The sequence below is a fragment of the Bos javanicus genome, chromosome 16 (genome assembly GCF_032452875.1).
Source record: "Bos javanicus breed banteng chromosome 16, ARS-OSU_banteng_1.0, whole genome shotgun sequence".
In the NCBI taxonomy this organism is placed as follows: Eukaryota; Metazoa; Chordata; class Mammalia; order Artiodactyla; family Bovidae; genus Bos; species Bos javanicus.
This window is the reverse complement of record NC_083883.1, coordinates 3,387,268-3,406,972: the sequence shown is the minus strand read 5'-3', so window position 1 is coordinate 3,406,972 and position 19,705 is coordinate 3,387,268. Positions and strand designations below refer to the sequence as shown.

General features: G+C 53.0%; 1 protein-coding gene across 21 annotated transcripts in view; it reads right to left on the bottom strand.

Moving 5' to 3' along the window:
• Nucleotides 1-19,705, bottom strand: part of NFASC (neurofascin) — a 202,073-nt gene that overhangs the window by 61,477 nt on the left and 120,891 nt on the right. For 14 of the 21 annotated variants that reach the window (XM_061381961.1, XM_061381960.1, XM_061381969.1 and 11 more), the window contains 6 exons: nt 16,262-16,439; nt 9,214-9,231; nt 8,456-8,561; nt 6,326-6,522; nt 5,745-5,867; nt 3,577-3,747 (listed from right to left, as the gene is read on the bottom strand). In XM_061381961.1, coding sequence (XP_061237945.1) covers nt 3,577-3,747; nt 5,745-5,867; nt 6,326-6,522; nt 8,456-8,561; nt 9,214-9,231; nt 16,262-16,439 — 793 coding nt within the window. The remainder of the gene's footprint in view (nt 1-3,576; nt 3,748-5,744; nt 5,868-6,325; nt 6,523-8,455; nt 8,562-9,213; nt 9,232-16,261; nt 16,440-19,705) is intronic. The other 7 variants (XM_061381962.1, XM_061381974.1, XM_061381976.1 and 4 more) reach the window with 1 other exon arrangement.

Genomic DNA, 19,705 nt, shown 5'->3' with positions numbered 1-19,705 from the left:
GATCATCAACAGAATGGGACAGGAGGACCCTTGGTAGTGCCCGGCAATCATGTGCTGACCAGCAACAAGAACTCCCCAGATGGGCACTATCCTGGTCTCCAGATTGAGTCTGTTGGCAGAAACGCCTCTTTCTGCGGAGGCGAGGAGTGATTCTGGGAGAGGGGGACAGCTAGGCTGAGCTTCGGAGTTTAGGCTCAGAAAGGGGGCCAGGGACAGGAGAGAGTGCGTGAGCTGTGAGTTCTACACTTAGAACAGGGAAAGGCCTACTAACAAGATAGAGGTTCAAAGCTCTCTGGACTAGCTTAGGATGAAGCCATCCCTTATGGAACAAGAGACCAGAGGGCTCTGATGTTGGGTAATGAAAACCTTTGGGCATTGAATCCTTAGTGAGAAAGACATTTTGGAATGGGGCATATGATCATGCCAACATCCTTAAGGAGCTTTTCATTCTCCTACCAGCGTCTCCTTCCAGCTACCGGTTCAAGTTTTGACAGCACCAACAGAGGGTCGGGATGGGAGTGCCGACTGGAAGCCAAGCAGACGCCCTGAGAAGCCTGGACCCAGCCCAGCAGCCTGAGGGAGGAGAGGCTGCCAGAGCATTTGCATCTTGGAAGACGGATCAAATCCTGTTATAACTCATGGCGGGGAGGCAACAGGAGCACCAGCATTGCTCTGCATCCCAGAGCTGCTTAACGTCCACTAGAAGGGGTTTCGTTATTCAGAACCATCCTTTAAACAGGGATATATTGGTTGTAAAAGACCTTGCCTGTGTGTGGGAAGGTGGCTTGGGTTTATCTGGAGGTAAAGGTGGAACCCGAGACCCTCACTGGCATGAAGAGGCAGGGCAGCGTGGGGTGGGAGGGGTGACAGCTGGGCCTCGGAGGATGGGGGGGCCCCATGCTCCTGTGCCACCCGCTGCAATAGAAGGGCCCATGCTCAGAACTGACCTTACGCTTTGTGGACTCTGAAGCACATCTGAGAAACTCAGGGAGACTTCCTGACGCCTCTAAGAAGGCCACTTAGACAACAGATGTCAAAGGAAGCAGGGTTAGTTCTCCGGCCTGACTCAAGGACAGCCTTGCTCCTTCCCCACGGCTGCCTCCTGTCCCCGGGAGGCACCTGGGACCGAAGTGGGACAGGCATCTCTTTGTTATTCCCACTTCACTGTCTTTGACTACTTCCCAAGGCAAGATTTTAAAATGATTTTATATTGCCCAGTGTTCTGTATCAGATCCTTTCTCTCCTTCCTTTAATGCAGATAATAAAAAATTGGCTGTGATGAGATTTATTTCTTCCTCAGTGGGCAGACTGTGAAAGAAACCCCTGGTGAGAACAGTCTTTGAAGCTGTCCCAACTTGTCTGATTTGTCTCCCACTCCCAGACCTGGTTCTGAAGGTACAAGAAAACGCTTGTGTCCTTTCCAGGCAGGAAAGCAGAGAAAGCACAGCTGAGTTATTTTAAGCAACTGAACCCAGTTCTGAGCTGGCACGGATGCCCAGAACTTGCTCCCAGCCAAAGCTGCCCCTGGGAGAACTCCAGGAAGCCGACAGGGTTCTGTCCCCGACACCCAGCGCATTTCTCAGCAACTGGAGGCGAGAGTTTCAGTGGAGAAGGGGACCCAGAAATGCAGCAGAAACAAATATCCCTTACCTAACTCTGGTAGAGAAAAGGATGTTTCTGGAAAGTCCAACTTCTAAAGCTTGTTGAAATCTTCAACTGCTTAATTCTACAAAGGAAGGCTCTTCCCCACCTCTGTCTCCCTGCCTCTACCCCACGTACCAGGGACAGCTTCTGCCCAGGACTGCAGTGGCCACCTGACTCTGCAGTCCCCACACAGCAGGCAGACTCTGAGCCTGGGTCGGGAGAGAGGGACCCCGGTGAGGCAATGAAGGAGGTCCAGGGAGGTGCTGCCTTGACATCCTGCCCCTCCACCACTGCCCGAGGCTGCCTGCCCTGTCCTGGCTCCAGAGGCCCCTGGGCAGACCAGACTGTCCTCCTCAGCTCAGCCAGCTGGCAGGCAGTCCCTTCTGCACTCAGACAACCCAACTTTCTTCTCAGGGGTCCTCTCTGGGCCTGAATCCAGAATAAAAAACACCAGGGAAGAGGCAGCAAGTGGACTGAAGCTGGGCAACCCTGCTAGGAACAAGCAAGCCTTGTCCCTGGTTGCTGGCCATCCTGTTGGCTATCAGAGTACAGGCAGCTCTGAGCAGGGCGTGGGGAGCCCCAGAGGTCAGAAGGGGAGATTAGGGGAGGAGGAAATGGGGTTCAGAGAGAGACGAGTGGGGAAAAGAGGAAAGGGGAGGCGAAACAGAGAAGAAGGAAAAAAAAGGGAAGAATGTGAAGAGAAAGGAAAAGAGAAAAAACCCACAACAGGAGAAGGCACACAGGAGGGAAGCTGCCTCGGGGGCCCATCTCTACCCGTGGGATGGCTGGAGGGTGGGGCCAGGCTGACCCGCAGCACTGCGGTTCCCACCACGCAGGGGCCAGTGAGGCGAGAAGGGCCCACATGTCCTGAGAGAGGGGCGAGCTCACCCCTGCCTTCCTCTGCCTCTCATGCCCACCCAGGAGATAGCACCAATCACCCATGGGTCCGCTCTGGGAAGCCAGGGCTCAGCCCCTTTCCTTGAACCTGTGGAAACGGCCAGCCCAACATGGGCCCCTCTGCCTGAGCGCCTCCTCTACTGCCTCTGTCCACGGTGCTGAAAGCAACATTCACAACTGCCTGAGACAGATGAACATCTTTGAGAGCTTTTATACCGAAGGTCAGTGACAAAACCACAGTATAAACCAATACAGCCACTTCCAGTGTCCTGAGCAGGCGAGGACTGTAGCCAAAGCTCCAGGCTGGCTGGTCTCTGGCAAAAAGTGACTCTCTAGACCGAGAGCTTCTCTCTCTCCTGGTGAAGGGTCATCAATGCTAAAATGGGTCAGGAAATGCTGATTCATTCTGGTAGCAGCCAAACAATCAGGGAACAAAAGTGAAAACAGATAAAACTAAAAGATAAACCTGCAACTTGCAAACACAGCAATTCCATATGGTTCAGCATATACTCATTAATATTACAGAATCAAACACAATTTATTTTGTGGTATCACTAATTTAGATATTCCATGCTATTATTTTAGAAATAAAGATAACCAAACCATGACGAGAAATAATCAAGCTGACTGCATGAGAGAGATGTTGAATGACCACTTACAGCAGAGCTTCTCAAATTCTGGTGTGTCTCCAGGACACCTGGAGAACTAATGTAGACCAGAGAGGCCCAGGACTCTCGGGCAGGCGAGGGACTGGATGTAGGTGAGGGCGCCAAGCTTGCCAGGTGACTCTGACTCCACCAAAGTTTGAGAAGCACTGATTTGGAGCAGGACCGAATTTAACTCAAGGCTCCAGAATCAAGAGATATGGCTAAAGAGCAGCTAGAGTCACTCAGGCACCGTGAGCTGGAAGAATTTCTAGGTCAGCCATGGGGACAAGGCACTTCCCAGATCCCAGTGCCCAGGGCTGTCTGGGCTCGGTGGGCTGCTGTTCCCAGCCCCTGGCCCCCAGCCCCGGGCAGGGGCCCGCACACTTACTGGTCAGGACTTTGAGGGTGAATGGGTTCTTCTGCTGGATGGTGTGGGTGAAGTGGAAGCGGGCATTGCAGCTGTAGTCTGTCTGCATGTCCTGCAGCATCACATTAGAGAAATACAGGTCCCCATTATGGCCCTGGGAGACACGTTTGTCTTGGGTGATGGGCTCCATGGCTATAAGGAAGCAGGGGTACAGGGGGAGGTTAGCAGTAATGATAACAGCAATAAAAATCATCATAGTTCTGGTGATTGAACACCTACCGAGGGCCAGGCTGGGGCCAGGAGCTCCACAGTATTTGATGGAATACTGTCAACCCTGAGGCAGGGATTATTCCCATTTTAGAGCTAAGAAAGCTGAGGATTTAACAAGATCCGGCTTGCAAAAGCAGTGAAGGGGAGTGGGATTTCCATTCAGACCTGTCTGTCCACCGTGTTCACGCTCTGCGACCACACCTTTCTATTTCCTATTCATGCCACAAAAGATCTGACTGGCTCCGAGGCCAGAGGGAGGAAACACAGTCCTTCAGATGGTCCCCAAACCGGGAGGCACGTTCACCTGTTTTATTTTTTAAACCTCCACTCATCCCCAAGAAAGAAAAAAGCACCACCAACTGTCAGATATACACCAATCAAGGATGTATATCATCAACTTTAGGACACTTTCCAATTTTAGAGATGTTAAAATATGAAAATGTGTGCTTTTTTTAAGATTAATAACATCATAGGAGTGGCTGAGAATGCTGACCACACCGTCTACGTTTTTTTTAAACCACTGTATCTGTAAACGCAAATGACCAGGTTTCTAGGCTGTTAGGTTTGTAAAAATATAAGGCTGACAACTTACTCACAGGTATCTCCTTCTTATCCCTGATGATTGCTTCTCAAGTCACCATTGCTTTTTCTTTCTCTTGAAAAGTAGTTCTATTTAATTAATTAATTTTATCATGTTGTGACAAGGGGATAAGCTGAGAGGAGGAGTACCCAGTCCATCCTGGGCTTTGAGCTGAGGCTTGAAGGTCCCGTGACATTTACCAGGCAGAAGAGGAAGGAGCTAAGAGGTTTCTAAGCAGCAGGAACAGTGTGTGCTAAAAGTAAGAACCCACAGCCTGAACCGGGGATCGGGGGTGGGGAGGGCATATGAATGAAAGGATCATTTTTAGAAAGACCAGGGAGGCCAGGTATGGATGATTATTGTAACCCAAGGAAAAGCTGATGGTGGCTCCCGCTAGGGAGGTGGCGGAGAGAATGGAGAGCAGGGTCATGGGATGTGCTCAGGAAGCAGCGTGAACACCATCCAGCGTGGTGTGGGGTTGAGAGGGGCTCACAGACCAACCCGGCGGCCTGTGGCCAGCTGCCCTCCCCACACATCCGCACTGTGATGAGACAAGGGGGGGGACAACGACTGAGCACAAAGCCATCCATTCAGGACGGGAGGGAGGGAGGAAGCCAGGGAGAAGCTCAGAGAGATGGCAGCCTTCTATCCATCTTCATAACACCCCCTCCCTTTATCCCGACTGAAAACACAGGAAGAAACAGCGGACAGTTCAGAGAGCCTCTGTCCAAAACAGAGTCAGGACAAGCTCTGAATGAGGTACTCTGTCCTCCCTGCTCCAAACACCCTGTCTCCCCATCACTCCTTTATCTAAAGTTTCATTCCCAAATTCCTCTTCTGTCTGACGAGAAGACTGAATCAGAGCAGATCCAGACGAACCAAAGATTGAAGGAGGCTTGGTTTCAACCTGCCTTCAACTGGCCGATTGGCAGTTCGTCCTCTGACCCATTTCTTTTTCTCTTGCTCTTATTCATCACCACAAATATTACTGAACACTTACTATATGTCTGGCCCTGTTATAAGCACTTTGGACATATTGTCCTTTGAATCCTTAAAATAATTCTATTACATAAATACATTTATCAGTCCTAGTTTTTTAAAAGGGGAAACCGTAGCCCAGAGATGTTAAACAAGTTGCTTGAGATCACACAGCTAATAGCAGGCAGGCTCAACAGTGAGCCCCAGCAACCTCTCTCTGCAAAGCCCGTGTCCTCAGTCGCATGGCCACCTTATATCTGTTCTCACGAGTCAAGGTCGTCTAGCCTTGGGAAGACCCCTTCCCATTCAACACTCTCCAAAAATTAAAACAGAAATAAAACACCAGGCCCTCGAGACTTACAGCTGCTCATCCAGAAGATGACCGGGGATGGAAGCCCAGGTGGGGGGTTGCACTGGAGCGTCAAGGGGGCACCTTCTTGAACCACGACAGGGTCGAGGTTTTCCTTGGGCCACAGGGGGGATTCTGGGGAGAAACAAAGGAGGATTCGATGAGGGTGACGGCTGGGCTGGGCAAGGAGCTGGGTTAGAAGGTGGCAGCTAAGAGGGCAAAGAGAAGAGGAAACGGGAGAACAAAGAAGGCCCGCAAGAGGGACAGGGTCTATGTGTCTCAGCAAGGGGTGGCCTGAAGAGGCAGGGGAGGCCTTTCGTCAGACTGAATGAATACACATCTTCCAAGGCTCTACTCCTTCCCTGCCTCTTGCCCCGGACGGGTCAGTGAGGTTGTTCCACAGCGGTTTGGAAACTTCCTTTCCAAGGAAATTTTTTGAGTTGAGGGAGGCGCACCCCTGCTCAGAGGCCGGGCACGCAGATGCCCCAGGTAGCTGCAGGCCAAGGGCGGGTGGCCCTTCTGGAATGACCGTCTACGCCCTGCCCTCCACAGACCCAGCAGCGGGGCATCCTGGGCCAGGCCCACGCACTCACTGGACACTTGCAGGCGAATCCGATTGGACAGGGCCGTGCCAAATTTGTTGCGGGCAAAGCACTGGTATTCCCCCTCGTACTCCTCTGGCCGCCCGCCACTGCGGAAGTCGATCACCAGCGTCCCGGACCGCCTCCTCATCGACACCCGGGGGTCCTTGGCGATGTTAAAGAACTTGCTGTTGCGCGTCCAGTGGAAGCTGTGGACAATGCGGGGTGGGGGTTAGGGTCAGGGGCAACCAAGAGTAGAGGGTGGGCTCCAGGCTCCCAGCTCTAGGCCAGAATCTCAGGGCCCTAGAGTGGGACTCGGGCCATAACCATTCCTCCAGACCAGTGGGTCCCATCCCTGGCTGAGCAGCAGGACCTGCTCGGACCCCTGATGAAATGCTGGGTCTGGGTCCCACCCAGGGGAGTCTCTGAGGAGGCCCCTGACAGAAGTCGTGCCACCAACCGCAGCTGGGAGTCACGACTGCAAGTGAGAGACACCACGTGGCCGAGGGGAACTGTGCTCTTTGAAAGAGTAGGTAGCGATTCTGGTTTTTTAAAATCCAGAATGAGCAGCTACTCCCACCCCTAACCATTCCCAACCCAAATCCAAATTCCTATTCCACCGGTCCCAACACATCAGGGAATGGGCCCTTCTCCGCCTGTGTCAGTATTCGATAACTGACTCTAAGGTCAACATGAAATGGCCCCAGGTTATCTGTGCGCCGCTCAGAGGATGTAGATTATAAAATGGCTGTGCATTACAACCCCGGAAGAGCAGTTTTAAAATACAAAGTAGCCTTAATAAAACTGGGCCCTACGTGAAGAGACTAGAACATCCTCTGTTTCTCTGGGGGCGGACGCGTGTCTGCCCGGGACATAGCCTAAAAGAAGCACGGACGACGGCAGCTTCTCAGAATCTCAGGCACTGCCTGGCAAAGGCCTGTGGGAGAGAGACCAACCCTGAGAAGCGAGGTCAAGATACCCTGCCAGAGACTCCTGCTTCTTCACGGGCAAACAAGGCCCTGCTTGCTTCTGGGCCAGCCGCCTCGGGCACACCTGTGGAGGGAGACAGAAGCAGGGTGCCCACCCCGAGGCCCTGCTTGCTTCTGGGCTTGCTGCTCTGGGCCAGCTGCCTCGGGCACACCCGTGCAGGGAGGCACAAGCAGGGTGCCCACCCCGAGGCCCTGCCCGCCTCACGGCTCCTGCGACAGACACACACTGCACGAGGGCCTGTCACGTCTGGGTACAAGGCCACCGTGAGGCTGCCGGAGCTCCAGCCTGCGGCTGCTGCTTCGAAGAGGGTGGGCATTCCCATCCCCAGTGCTTATCACTTGGTAGAAGTTATGCCTGGTCTGGGGTGTCAGAGGCCTGGGGTTAGGTTCCTGACATCTCCGAGCCTCATTTCACTTCCTCTCCACGAGGGCATGGGTCTTTCCCTGAAGGGCAGTGAGGTGGGCGAACAGATGGTGTGAGGAGCAACGGCTTGCAATTAGTGTCTGCCGATATCTCATATGATCTCGTGTGTGTGTTTGTTAGTCGCTCAGTCATGCTAACTCTTTGCGACCTCATGGACTGTAGCTCACCGGGCTCCTCTGTCCATGAAATTCTCCAGGCAAGAATACTGGAGTGGGTTGCCATTTCCTTCTCCAGGGGGGAACCTTCCTGACCCAAGGATCGAACCTGGGTCTCCTGCATTGCAGGCAGATGCTTTACCATCTGAGCTACTAGGAAAGCCCACCATATGATCTTGATATGCACATAAATAAGCAGACATGAATGCAGAATGGAAGACTAAAGTTAGCGTGAAGAGGAACTTCCTGTAAGCTAAGCATCGGGTGGATGCTGGAAACATAAGCAGTGGGAAGAATGTTATATTCAAAGTCAGAAAACTTCATATCTAGTCCTGGCTTTTTGGTGTGAACTGAAGCCAGTGAAGTTTCCTGGCTCCCAGATTCCTCATCAACCACATTTCCTAGTTATCCAAACTGTACCTTCTCCCTAATAGGTGCCTAGCGGACATTTTCTGAATGGATTTCTCAGCTGCTTCAGCTATCATCAGGCTCAGGGGGAAGGGAACGGCTTTGATGCCCTTTTGGCAGGTCCTGTTCCTTCCACCCAGCTTGGATTCACCTGCTGTGCACTCACCTGGGGGCAGGGTTCCCCTTGGCTTCACACTCAATCAAGATGTTGTCACGGGGATCCACAATGTGGTCCTTCACGGACTGCTTGGTGATGGTCGGGGGCTGGGACACTGTAAGAGCACACACGGTGATCAGTCAGGGGATCTGCCCTTGGGGAACGGCTGAAATTAAGAGCTTCAGGAGCCACCCAGACAAGCAGGCCAGCAGCGGTGAGCAGTGCCCCGTGCTAGAGACCCAACTGCTTAAACGGGGTTGCAAGAAAGGGCGTGGTGTGTCAAGGACTAAGCGTAAGAAGAACCCCTTTAAGTTCCTGTCTTTATGAGAAACTGAAGGCCAGGCTTTTGGTTTGCTTGTTCATATATTCTCATGCTTAGTACAATGTCTAGCGTACAACAGTTCTTCATAAATGTTCATTGAATGAATAAAGGAACCAAAAGCAGCTCGATTTCCAGAACCTAGTTGCCATGATGGTTCTGAGATCTGTAGGATCAATAGTTGGAAACTGTGGTGAGGCTAGGGCTGAAAGCCGTTTTAGTCCCCAGAGGCCTTCCCAGGGGCTTGTCTGCAGCCAAAGAGCCAGCTCCAGCTCCCAGCCCCAAGATCCGAAGTCCTCACGGCACTGCCATGCCAGCCACTGGAGGACGGGGGCAGCGGTCCTTCCAGAAGCTTCTGGCAGCCCAGTGGCCTCCGCCTCCTCCCGTCCCTTCTTACTGCCCGCCACCTCCCAGAGGCACAGTGCAGACAGGCACCCAGGGGACTTACGCTCATTCTGAATGCTTGCTGTTAGTTCCCGATGGGTTAGCATTGTGAGGGGAGAAAAGAAGACAACGGTTATCAGTTATCAGCATGACTGTCACCTGGTGGCCTCAGGCCCCGGCCTGCAGGGGGAGGCGATGCCAGTGTGGCTCTCTCCTCCCAGCCTCGGAGCTCTGTGGGATAGCCACACAGGGGTAGGGACAGACCCGAGGACCCTTCACAGAGAAGGTGACGCCTCCCCCAGGGGACCAGACCACACAGCTGAGCAAATGACCAGCTTCTGACCAAGTGATTTCCAGGGAAATCTGCAAGTCAGAACTGGCAATGCTGCTCAAAAGAGGCTAGGTTCTGAGGATGCCACTCGTCATCTCCACATGCCAAGGGTGCGAGGGTGAGGCTGGAGGGCTGGGGAAGGGGTGGAGCTGAACCACTGGTGCAGGGCGGAGCCCAAGGGCCAGTCAGGTCCACGGCCTCATTGCTCCGCACCTTCTTCTCCTTCACACCTGAAAGCATCTTCCCACCTTCCTTCCTCTGCCATCCTTTGGAAAACTCGAGGGAAGGATGAATTATTGTCATCTGCTCATGGCACAAGTGCACTGTTCTACGGAAATCCTGCTTCTGAACAACTCCGGAGACGAAGCAGAACACACCAGGGCTTTCTGTGCTTTTTACAAGCAGGGCAAAGGGGCAGGTGGCTTGGATTTCCCCCGGCCTCACCTGAGACGTGCGTGTGCTCACGCACAGGGGTGTTTGGGGTGTGGGCCTTGCACACCTTAATCAGTGTGAGAATCACCTGGGGGGGGTGTTGTCTGGTAAACATGCAGGCTCTGACTCAGTAGGTCTGGGGGGTCTGAGCGCCTGCATTTCTGACAAGCAGCCAGCTCACGCTTGTGCCTGCAGTTTGTGGGCCACACTGTGAACAGCAAAGGTTTAGAGGGTTTATTCTTCGTGGGGAGAAGGGTTTGGTGAAAATTTCTCTGCATAGAAGAGAACATGCGTTGCTATAACTTTTTAAGATATTCTTTCCCTCACAGTTACATCACTATATATATTACATGATTACGTTACTGTAGACCATTCTTATTTCAGGCCAGTGGAGAGGTCAGACACTGCTGGTGTGGTGAGCTGACCTTTTCCAAGTGAGCGGTCCCTGGGGGAAGGCTGAGCCATGATGACCTCAAAACTTTCTGACTTGATTAGTGAGATGTGCAAGAGGAGATGAGAGGCTCTGAGCGGGGTGGCCTGGAGAAAGCAGAGTTAAGACAGGACCAAGTGACACAGAGGAGCCACAGGACAGGGAAGATCGAGAGGGGAGGTGGGGGGCAGCAGGGACGAGGGCCCTGCTACACGCTGTCAGGAAGTGAAAGTCTTGACAATAAAGCTCATGAAAAGGTTCGAAGGGATTCTTTCAGTGGGCTGGGGGTGTGTGGCCTGTTCATGGATTAAAGAGAAATTTTATCTGCTTTACCATGTGCCTGGGGCGACCTTGGCAAGAAATAGAAAAAGCAAGAAAAGGACAGGGCAACAACAGAAATCTTGGTTTCTGAACGCAGGCTCTGGAGAGCTCCCCACCGTGGCAACTTCAACCATCCGTGATTCTCCTGCCAGGACCCAAGAAAGGTAACTCTGGAAAGCCAGGCGTGTTGGGCAGGGACGGGGAGGGAGGCAGAAGGACCCACGGTCAGGAGCAGCAGGGCTGACCCCTGACCCACTCCCTCAACTACCAGCCCGGGCCCCTGGTTACTTCATCTCAGGACACATCTGACGTCTTTTGGGTCCTCATACCCAGTTGAGGGCTCTGGCCTCACCTGGGATACGAAGCCTAACACAGAGTCTGCTTTGCCCACATGGGTTTCAAGTCTCTTTTACACATCAGTTCAGTTCAGTTCAGTCGCTCAGTTGTGTCCGACTCTTTGTGACCCCATGAATCGCAGCATGCCAGGCCTCCCTGTCCATCACCAACTCCTGGAGTTCACTCAGACTCACGTCCATCGAGTCAGTGATGCCATCCAGCCATCTCATCCTCTGTCGTCCCCTTCTCCTCTTGCCCCCAATCCCTCCCAGCATCAGAGTCTTTTCCAATGAGTCAACTCTTCACATGAGGTGGCCAAAGTACTGGAGTTTCAGCTTCAGCATCATTCCTTCCAAAGAAATCCCAGGGCTGATCTCCTTCAGAATGGACTGGTTGGATCTCCTTGCAGTCCAAGGGACTCTCAAGAGTCTTCTCCAACACCACAGTTCAAAAGCATCAATTCTTTGGCACTCAGTTTTCTTCATAGTCCAACTCTCACATCCATACATGACCACTGGAAAAACCATAGCCTTGACTAGATGGACCTTTGTTGGCAAAGTAATGTCTCTGCTTTTGAATATGCTATCTAGGTTGGTCATAACCTTCCTTCCAAGGAGTAAGCGTCTTTTAATTTCATGGCTGTAATCACCATCTGCCGTGATTTTGGAGTCCAAAAAAATAAAGTCTGACACTGTTTCCACTGTTTCCCCATCTATTGGCCATGAAATGATGGGACCAGATGCCATGATCTTCGTTTTCTGAATGTTGAGCTTTAAGCCAACTTTTTGACTCCTCTTTCACTTTCATCAAGAGGCTTTTTAGTTTCTCTTCACTTTCTGCCATAAGGGTGGTGTCATCTGCATATGTGAGGTTATTGATATTTCTCCCGGCAATCTTGATTCCAGCTTGTGCTTCTTCCAGCCCAGCATTTCTCATGATGTACTCTGCATATAAGTTAAATAAGCAGGGTGACAATATACAGCCTTGACGTACTCCTTTTCCTATTTGGAACCAGTCTGTTGTTCCATGTCCAGTTCTAACTGTTGCTTCCTGACCTGCATACAAATTTCTCAAAAGGCAGATCAGGTGGTCTGGTATTCCCATCTCTTTCAGAATTTTCCACAGTTGATTGTGATCCACACAGTCAAAGGCTTTGGCCTAGTCAATAAAGCAGAAATAGATGTTTTTCTGGAACTCTCTTCCTTTTTCGATGATCCAGCGGATGTTGGCAATTTGATCTCTGGTTCCTCTGCCTTTTCTAAAACCAGCTTGAACATCTGGAAGTTCACGGTTCACGTATTGCTGAAGCTTTTACACATAGGCCAGTTCAATGGAAGCAGCCTGAGACGTTGCCCAGGGAGTGTCCGGTTCTTGAAAGGAAAGTTGACTTAGTTAAGGTTCCACAGGAAGTTTGGGGCAATGTATTACTGCAAGGAAAATCAGCTCTCCCACTGCTGGTCGAGAGCTCCTTTCACATGTCCATTCTCGGCTGGAGAGGTGAGCCAGCCAATGGGGGCCCTGGCACTCCGCTCTCCCTGACACTCTGGACAGAGCTTGGGGGAGTGCAGGTTCTCTGGATTCTGCCCCCAGCCCCACGCTGACATCTGGCCGGGGCCTCTTGAGAAACTACTTGCCTAAAGAGGTAATGACATCTGCAGCCACCACTGTGCAGCCAAGGGATTTATCACAGGGACACGGTCAGCCCAGAGGACACGCCACCACAGCGGGAAGACAGCGAGGACAGCCTGCCCAGGGACAGAGTGCCCGTCTCCACCTAGTCCTGTGCACACCCGGCCCTTCTATCCTACGGAACCTGCTGGGGGGCGATGTCGAGGGAGAACGAATTTGCTCTTTTACTTCCAAGAGGGAGGAAATCTTCCCATGGGCTCTGCAGGGAGCGAGACAGACGCCCGCTCAATCTGCAGAGTTCCTGCACTCATGAACCCCTTTCCCTTCCCCGGCTCTGACAGCCCCTGGCACCCCCGCCCCATGGAGGATTGAGTGACCGTGCGTGCACGCTGTCAAGGCCACCCCAGCCTCATGCCCTGGCCCGACAGTAAGGAGGGAGCGCTGCTCCTACCCCGCTGTCCTCCTCCGTGGGTCCCTAGAGGGGAAATGCCAAGTTCCTTGATGCAGGGAGGGCGATGGAGGGGCAAGCTGCCAACAGACTCACTTTTTTTGGCAAAATCGCTCTGATGGATGGGGCAAAAGCAACCCTTTGGTTTTTCCAAAGGTCACGCTGCTCTGCTTGGGGGTGGGGTGGGGTGCATGTGACTCTGCTGGCGGAGCAGCGGCAGCGGGAGGCCACGTGTTCAGTGAGGGATTGCGCTGCGGCTCGGGCTCTGTTCTAGGACACCTGCTGCGCCCAAGCCCCCGGAGGCCCAGATGATGCCCCCAAAGGGGAAGCGAGCAGAGGACACGCCGGGCAGCCCGTGGCCTGAGCCCCTCTGCCGCCCCAGCTGACACACAGAGAAAGCTGAGGGCGTTCCCACCGGCCACTGTCAGCAAAGCTGTGTGAACACAGGCGTGCAGGCACCTTTCCTGCCTTTTGCATCAACATGGATGGACCCTGAGGTCAATGCTAAAGGAAATAAGTCAGACGGAGAAGGACAAATGCTGTGTGTTCCCACTTACATGTAGAACCTAAAAAAAGGCAAAACCAAAGAAATGGAGTAGGGTGGCAGCTGGCTGGGGGTGGGGGAAGTAGGGAGACGCTGGTCAAGGAATACAACTTTTAGCTACGAGATGGGTGAATTCTGGGGATCCTGTGCACAGCATGGCAACTACTGTTAACGGTGCTGCATTATATACTTACAAGCCGGTACAGGAGATCTCAGAGGTCACCACCACACACCCACAAAGCTAACTTCTTTTCTGAGTTCTACACCGTAAATAAACATATTTTTATGTCAGAAATATCTCAATAAAGCTGGGTCTGGAGAGGAGAAAGCCTGACCTTTCCCCGGCCCGTTCCACTGGGTGAGATGGAAGGACCGGCTCAGATCGTCTGGGAGGCATCTACCCTGCTGGGCCCGGGGGCAGGGCAAACCCTGACTGATGAGTGCCTCTTCCCAGGGCACCTGGGTGCCCTCTGAAGGGCCTGCCTCACTCTTGTCTTGCTCTCATCTTTCGCAGACTCAGGCTGGAGACGTGGCCATGGCCACTGTGCCTGCAGCAACCAGGGAGGCACAGAATGTATGCAACAGGCACAGGCAGCAGCGGGAGCTTCTTGTCGACACGGCTGGGGGCACCGGGAGTGGCTCTGCAGAAGGACTTCCTCGTTAAGAGAGATGCCATGGTCACGTCCTGGCCCTGCCTAGGTGAGCTGGAGAAAACAGCTTCATTTCTCTGCCCCTCAGAGTCGGCCAAGGATGACACCGACTCCGCGGACGGGCTGTGAGAGTCACCGGAGATGTGCCTGGAGAGCTCTGAGCTCTCTGTCAGGCGTGAGGCAGATGCTATTCCAGGGAGACCCGAGATGAGCTACAGGGGGCAGGCCAACAGAGGCGGGGTGTGGCGCGTGGTGCCAGACTGGGGGCCAAGGGGCCTGGGCTCTTTCCGTGAGTCCGTCACCCACTTGCTGCGTGGCCCTGGGGAAGCAGGGACTGGGGTCCCGATGGACACTCAGGAAGACACCCTGCAGACCCTCCTTGGGGCTGGCAGCTCTGCCCCACGGCTGGTGCTCTGCAGAGACTGGCTGTGGGGTCCTGCCCACGGCCCCTGAGCTTTAGGATCCAGATTCCTAACACAGATGTCGAAGCCCTTGGTTTACAGGTTCACCCTGCGGGAACCCCTCACCCACCTGCCCCAGGGACCAGAGTGGCAGACGAGTAACCAAGGAGAAGGTGGCAGAAACAAGACGAGCCTTCACCGCTTCCTGCGTAACCCAGCTTCCTCCTCAGCCCCTCTCCTCGCCAGGGACGTGCCTTACCATGCTCCTCATTAGACTGCCTGCCTGGGACCGTTCATGAGAAACTGTCCTTGAGCCAGCAATGCAGACGGTCTCCATGGGAAAGGTCTCCTTCACAACTGCCCTCTCCCTCCCTCCCTGTGTGTGTGTGTGTGTGTGCGCGTGCACACACACACACGTACACAGGCTGGGGCCATCAGGAGGGCTGTGGGGGCCCTGTCCATCTTGCTCTGGGTCCAATCACACTTTCTCCTGGCCCTCTCCACCCGGAAGTACCCCCTCTCTGGGCAGCTGTTACTGGTGAAGTGCGGGCGGGCAGCAGCAGGGAGCTGAGATACCCGCGACTCTTCTCCAAGCTGTGCTAGCTCCAGGCCCCGGAGGCTGGCTTTGGAGAGCTCAGTGGGGACTTCTTCAAGGCTGTATCACTCTCCCACCCCTCCTCAGACACCTGTTGCCTGGAGAGAGTCCAAGGCAACACTGGCATCACATACATCCCATCTATTCCTCGAAGCAGGAACGGGGGACAGAAGTGGTATATTCACATTACAGCTCTGGGATGCCCAGAATTTCTGGCAGAAGAGTCAGAATTGTAGCAAAGGTGGCACCCATCTAAATACAGGGCCAAGGGTCACAGCTGCCAGTCCACGGGCCACTTACAAATGTAACATCAGATACGGCTGGTGGAGACATGGCTGTCAGACAAGCATCTTCATCCTGACTTTATGATCTTGAGGGCCCAATAATGTCCCACCAGAGGAAGCAGATGCCATGGACTTTACCTTTCAACTTTACCATGGGCAAGTTGAAAACAGAAGGAATTCGTGCCTGATTCTCCCACAGTGACACTATAATGGGGTTCTTTATTTTAATGTCTCACTTAGTCACAGTCTTTTGCAAAAGTCACCTCCTTTACAACCCTTCTCAGGCCATCTGTCCTCATCACTTCAGCCAAAAGGACCTGGCTATATGAGAAAGGCAAATCAGAGCTGTCCACCATGCTTGGCGCCTGGAATCTCCACTCTGACAGGTTAGTCAAGAGCACAGAGGGATGAGGGAGGGGTGTGGAGGGAAGGGCTCCCGAGTGATGCTCGGGCTTCCAGACTCTCAGCAGGCTCCGGGCAGCGATTCAGCACAGCCGCGGCCCTGAGACATGGCTCAGCAACTCCAGGTCCCAGGTTCCCAAGCATGAGCTTGCCCGGGTTGATCCTCTGGAAGAAAACCCGCTCTGAATCCAGAAGCCACTGCTTCTGCTGTCGCCGCCTTCTCTGAAGGGTCCTCGCTCTCCCCGCCCCTCCCCGCCCCACTGACTCCTCTGCCCCAGTCAGCAGATTCCAAGCGGACAGGAGACTCACGGTCCATGGGGATCTCGATGGCCCCGCCGAGGCTGAGCACGCAGAGGAGGACGGCTATGTAGGCCCAGGGCGGCGGCTGCCCGGCCATCCTGAGCACCGGGCCTCGCGCCCCGCGCCCCAGCCCGCGAGGTCTCGCTGCCTCCAGTCGCTGGAACTGAGCCTCCCGGACGGAGTTCAGCTGCGGAAAGAAATATGATGCCAAGTGAATGTTCCCTGAACTCCTGGTCCTCTCTAGCAATCCTACAGAGCCTTGAGGATTCAGGGTCCCCTTGATTACAGACCTACAGAGCCTTTTTTAACCTTGTCCTATCGACTTTGGGAACCTGACAATTCTTTGTGTGGGGACCATCTTGGGTATTGTAGGGTGCTGAGGAGCACCCCTGGTCTCTGCCCACTAGATGCCAGGATGGCCTACTCCTGCCCTCAACTGAAGACGTCTTCAGAATCGCCAACTGTCCCCTGGAGGTAGGGCAAACCACCCCCAGCTGAGAACCAGTTTTCTAGAAGGAAGGACAGCTCTACATAGAATAGTCATAAAAACAAATACTGGCTCGCAGGCCCACCAGCTGGAAGGTGCCCCGCACTGGTAGTCGCTCAGTCGTGTCTGACTCTTTGTGACCCCATGGACTGTAGCCCGCCAGGCTCCTCCATCCGTGGAATTCCCCAGGCAAGAACACTGGAGTGGGTTGCCATGCCCTCCCCCAGGGGGTCTTCCCAACCCAGGACTGAACTTGGGTCTTCTGTATTACAGACAGATTCTTTACCGTCGGAGCCACCAGGGAAGCCCCATGCACTGAGCCCGTAGGAAACACACCTATCTCACAGCCTTTCTGATCCAATGTGATGAGGGGGCCTGAGGCTGAGTGTGTCTGGGTTAGCGGCATAGAGACAAGATCACAACGCTGTCCTTTGACCTGGAGTCGGGGAGGGCAAAGGGGGCAGTGGAGCGGGGCAGAAGTTGGGTAAGTGGAAACTTGGTTGCCCACGAGAATTTGTGGAATGATTTCCACAGATACTTTGTGCAGCTAACTATTTGGCAGTGGTCGCTGACGCTGTCCCTTTAGGGATAATGGCAGTGTGGACATGACAGCCCAGGACACAAAGCTCCAGAGGGTTGGGAGAATAAGCAACATTCATGACAGCATGATGCTCACACCCTCAAGCACATTGTTCCAGGGCCGACAGGGGTGAGGGCTAAAAATGCCTGTCCAAGGAGCCTGGGATGGTCCTGGAGAGACAAATCCTCCCCCTGGTCCTGAGAGAGAGGAGCAAGAATGGCTTACAGCCCAGACTCAGATACCAACCTTTAAACTGCCTGAGGCTCTGAAACACAGAGTCTTAAAAAGTGGTCCAGTTTGCTGCTCTGACTATCATGGGGCCAAACAAGCCACAGAGGACAGCGGGAAGCAGTTTCCCCACGATTCCTCTGGCTTTTCTGGATGAGCAGCCACCTATCAAATGGACACACTGCTTAAAACAATTGGGCAGCAATGTGAAGTCTTGATATCACCCGAACACTCCTGCCAGCTCCCATATATCTTGACTGAGGGTACAGGGGATCCCTTGTGCCTGAATGTGGGCAAACCAACGGAAGCTTGGGGCTGACACCAGCCCCTCACCTCATGTGTATTTCTGGACTCCTTTCCTTGTCTGCTGTCTCCCTTCCCACTGCTCCTTCCTTGGTGTTGCCATCACTGTTTACATCAGTTACTGCAACAGCTTCCTAAGTGGTCTCTCCCCACATCTGCCCTTTCCCCTCTGACTTATTCTCCATCCATAACCAGAGCACTTACTCCTCAAAGCAAATCAGTTCAGCTCAGTTCAGTCGCTCAGTTATGTCTGACTCTTTGCGACCCCATGGACTGCAGAATGCCAGGCTTTCCCCTCCATCACCAACTCCTGGAGCTTACTCAAACTCATGTCCGTTTAGTTGGTGATGCCATCCAACCATCTCATGCTCTGTCGTCCCCTTCTTCTCCCGCCTTCAATCTTTCCCAGCATCAGGGTCTTTTCAAATGAGTCAGTTTTTTGCATGAGGTGGCCAAAGTATTGGAGTTTCAGCTTCAGCATCAGTCCTTCCAATGAATATTCAGGACTGATTTCCTTTAAGATGGACTGGTTGGACCTCCTTGCAGTCCAAGGGACTCTCAAGAGTCTTCTTCAACACCGTAATTCAAAAGCATCAATTCTTCAGTGCTCAGCTTTCTTTACAGTCCAACTCTCACACCCATACATGACTACTGGAAAAACCATAGCCTTGACTGGATGGACCTTTGTTGGAAAAGTAATGTCTCTGCTTTTAAATACGCTAAGTTTGTCGTAGCTTTTCTTCCAAGGAACAAGCCTCTTTTAATTTCATGGCTGCAGTCACCATCTGCAGTGATTTTGGAGCCCAAGAAAATAAAGTCTGACACTGTTTCCATTGTTTCCCCATCTACTTGCTATGAAGTGATGGGACTGGATGCCATGATCTTAGTGCAAATGCAAATATAGATACAGTATCCCCTAGTCAAACTCACTAACTCACTGTTGCCCCAAAATTGAAGCTGAAGTTCGTGACTTGGCTGGAAGCCCTGTGTGGTGCAGCCGCAACTGCAAGACCATTTCTTACCCTCCCCTTGCGCTCTGAATCCCAGCCAACATGGGTAGTCTACCAGGTCTCGTCGTAAATATAGCTCTGCTGTGCTGACTTCTGCACAGATTAACTTCTGTCTAGAACACTTTCTGCCTCTGCCCTCTCTCATTAGGGTGTGCCAAGTATGACTGACGTGCCCCCTTGTCTGTGCTCCTGAACACCACTCCCCTATTACAGCACTTGTCACTATGAATTCATTCCAAAAGTCACTCCTCTGTACACCCTATAAAAAGGAAGGTACTGTAGGGAAGGTGCCTCTTCTTGTTTATTCCTAGAGTATAGCATAATACCTAAACCATAGCAGGCACTCAGAACCATGTGATCAGTTCAGTTCAGTTCAGTTGCTCAGTCGTGTTTGACTCTTTGCGACCCCAAGAATCGCAGCACGCCAGGCCTCCCTGTCCATCACCAACTCCTGGAGTTCACCCAGACTCACATCCATTGAGTCAGTGATGCCATCCAGCCATCTCATCCTCTGTCGTCCCCTTCTCCTCCTGCCCCCAATCCCTCCCAGCATCAGAGTCTTTTCCAATGAGTCAACTCTTCAAATGAGATGGCCAAAGTACTGGAGTTTCAGCTTTAGCATCATTCCTTCCACGGATGCAAAATGAGCCTGAACAACAAAAACCACTTGGTTGACGTTTTAGACCTTGTGTTTCCCCATGAAACCACCAGGCGGCGCCAGAGAGCACAGGCTTTGGACCTGGGGACTGTGAGGGTGTTCCGTCAGTGGGGGAAAATCCCCTCCCTACACAGGCGCTGCTCTCTGGTGGGTAACCATTCAGCTGGGAGTGAGTTAAGAAAGTAGA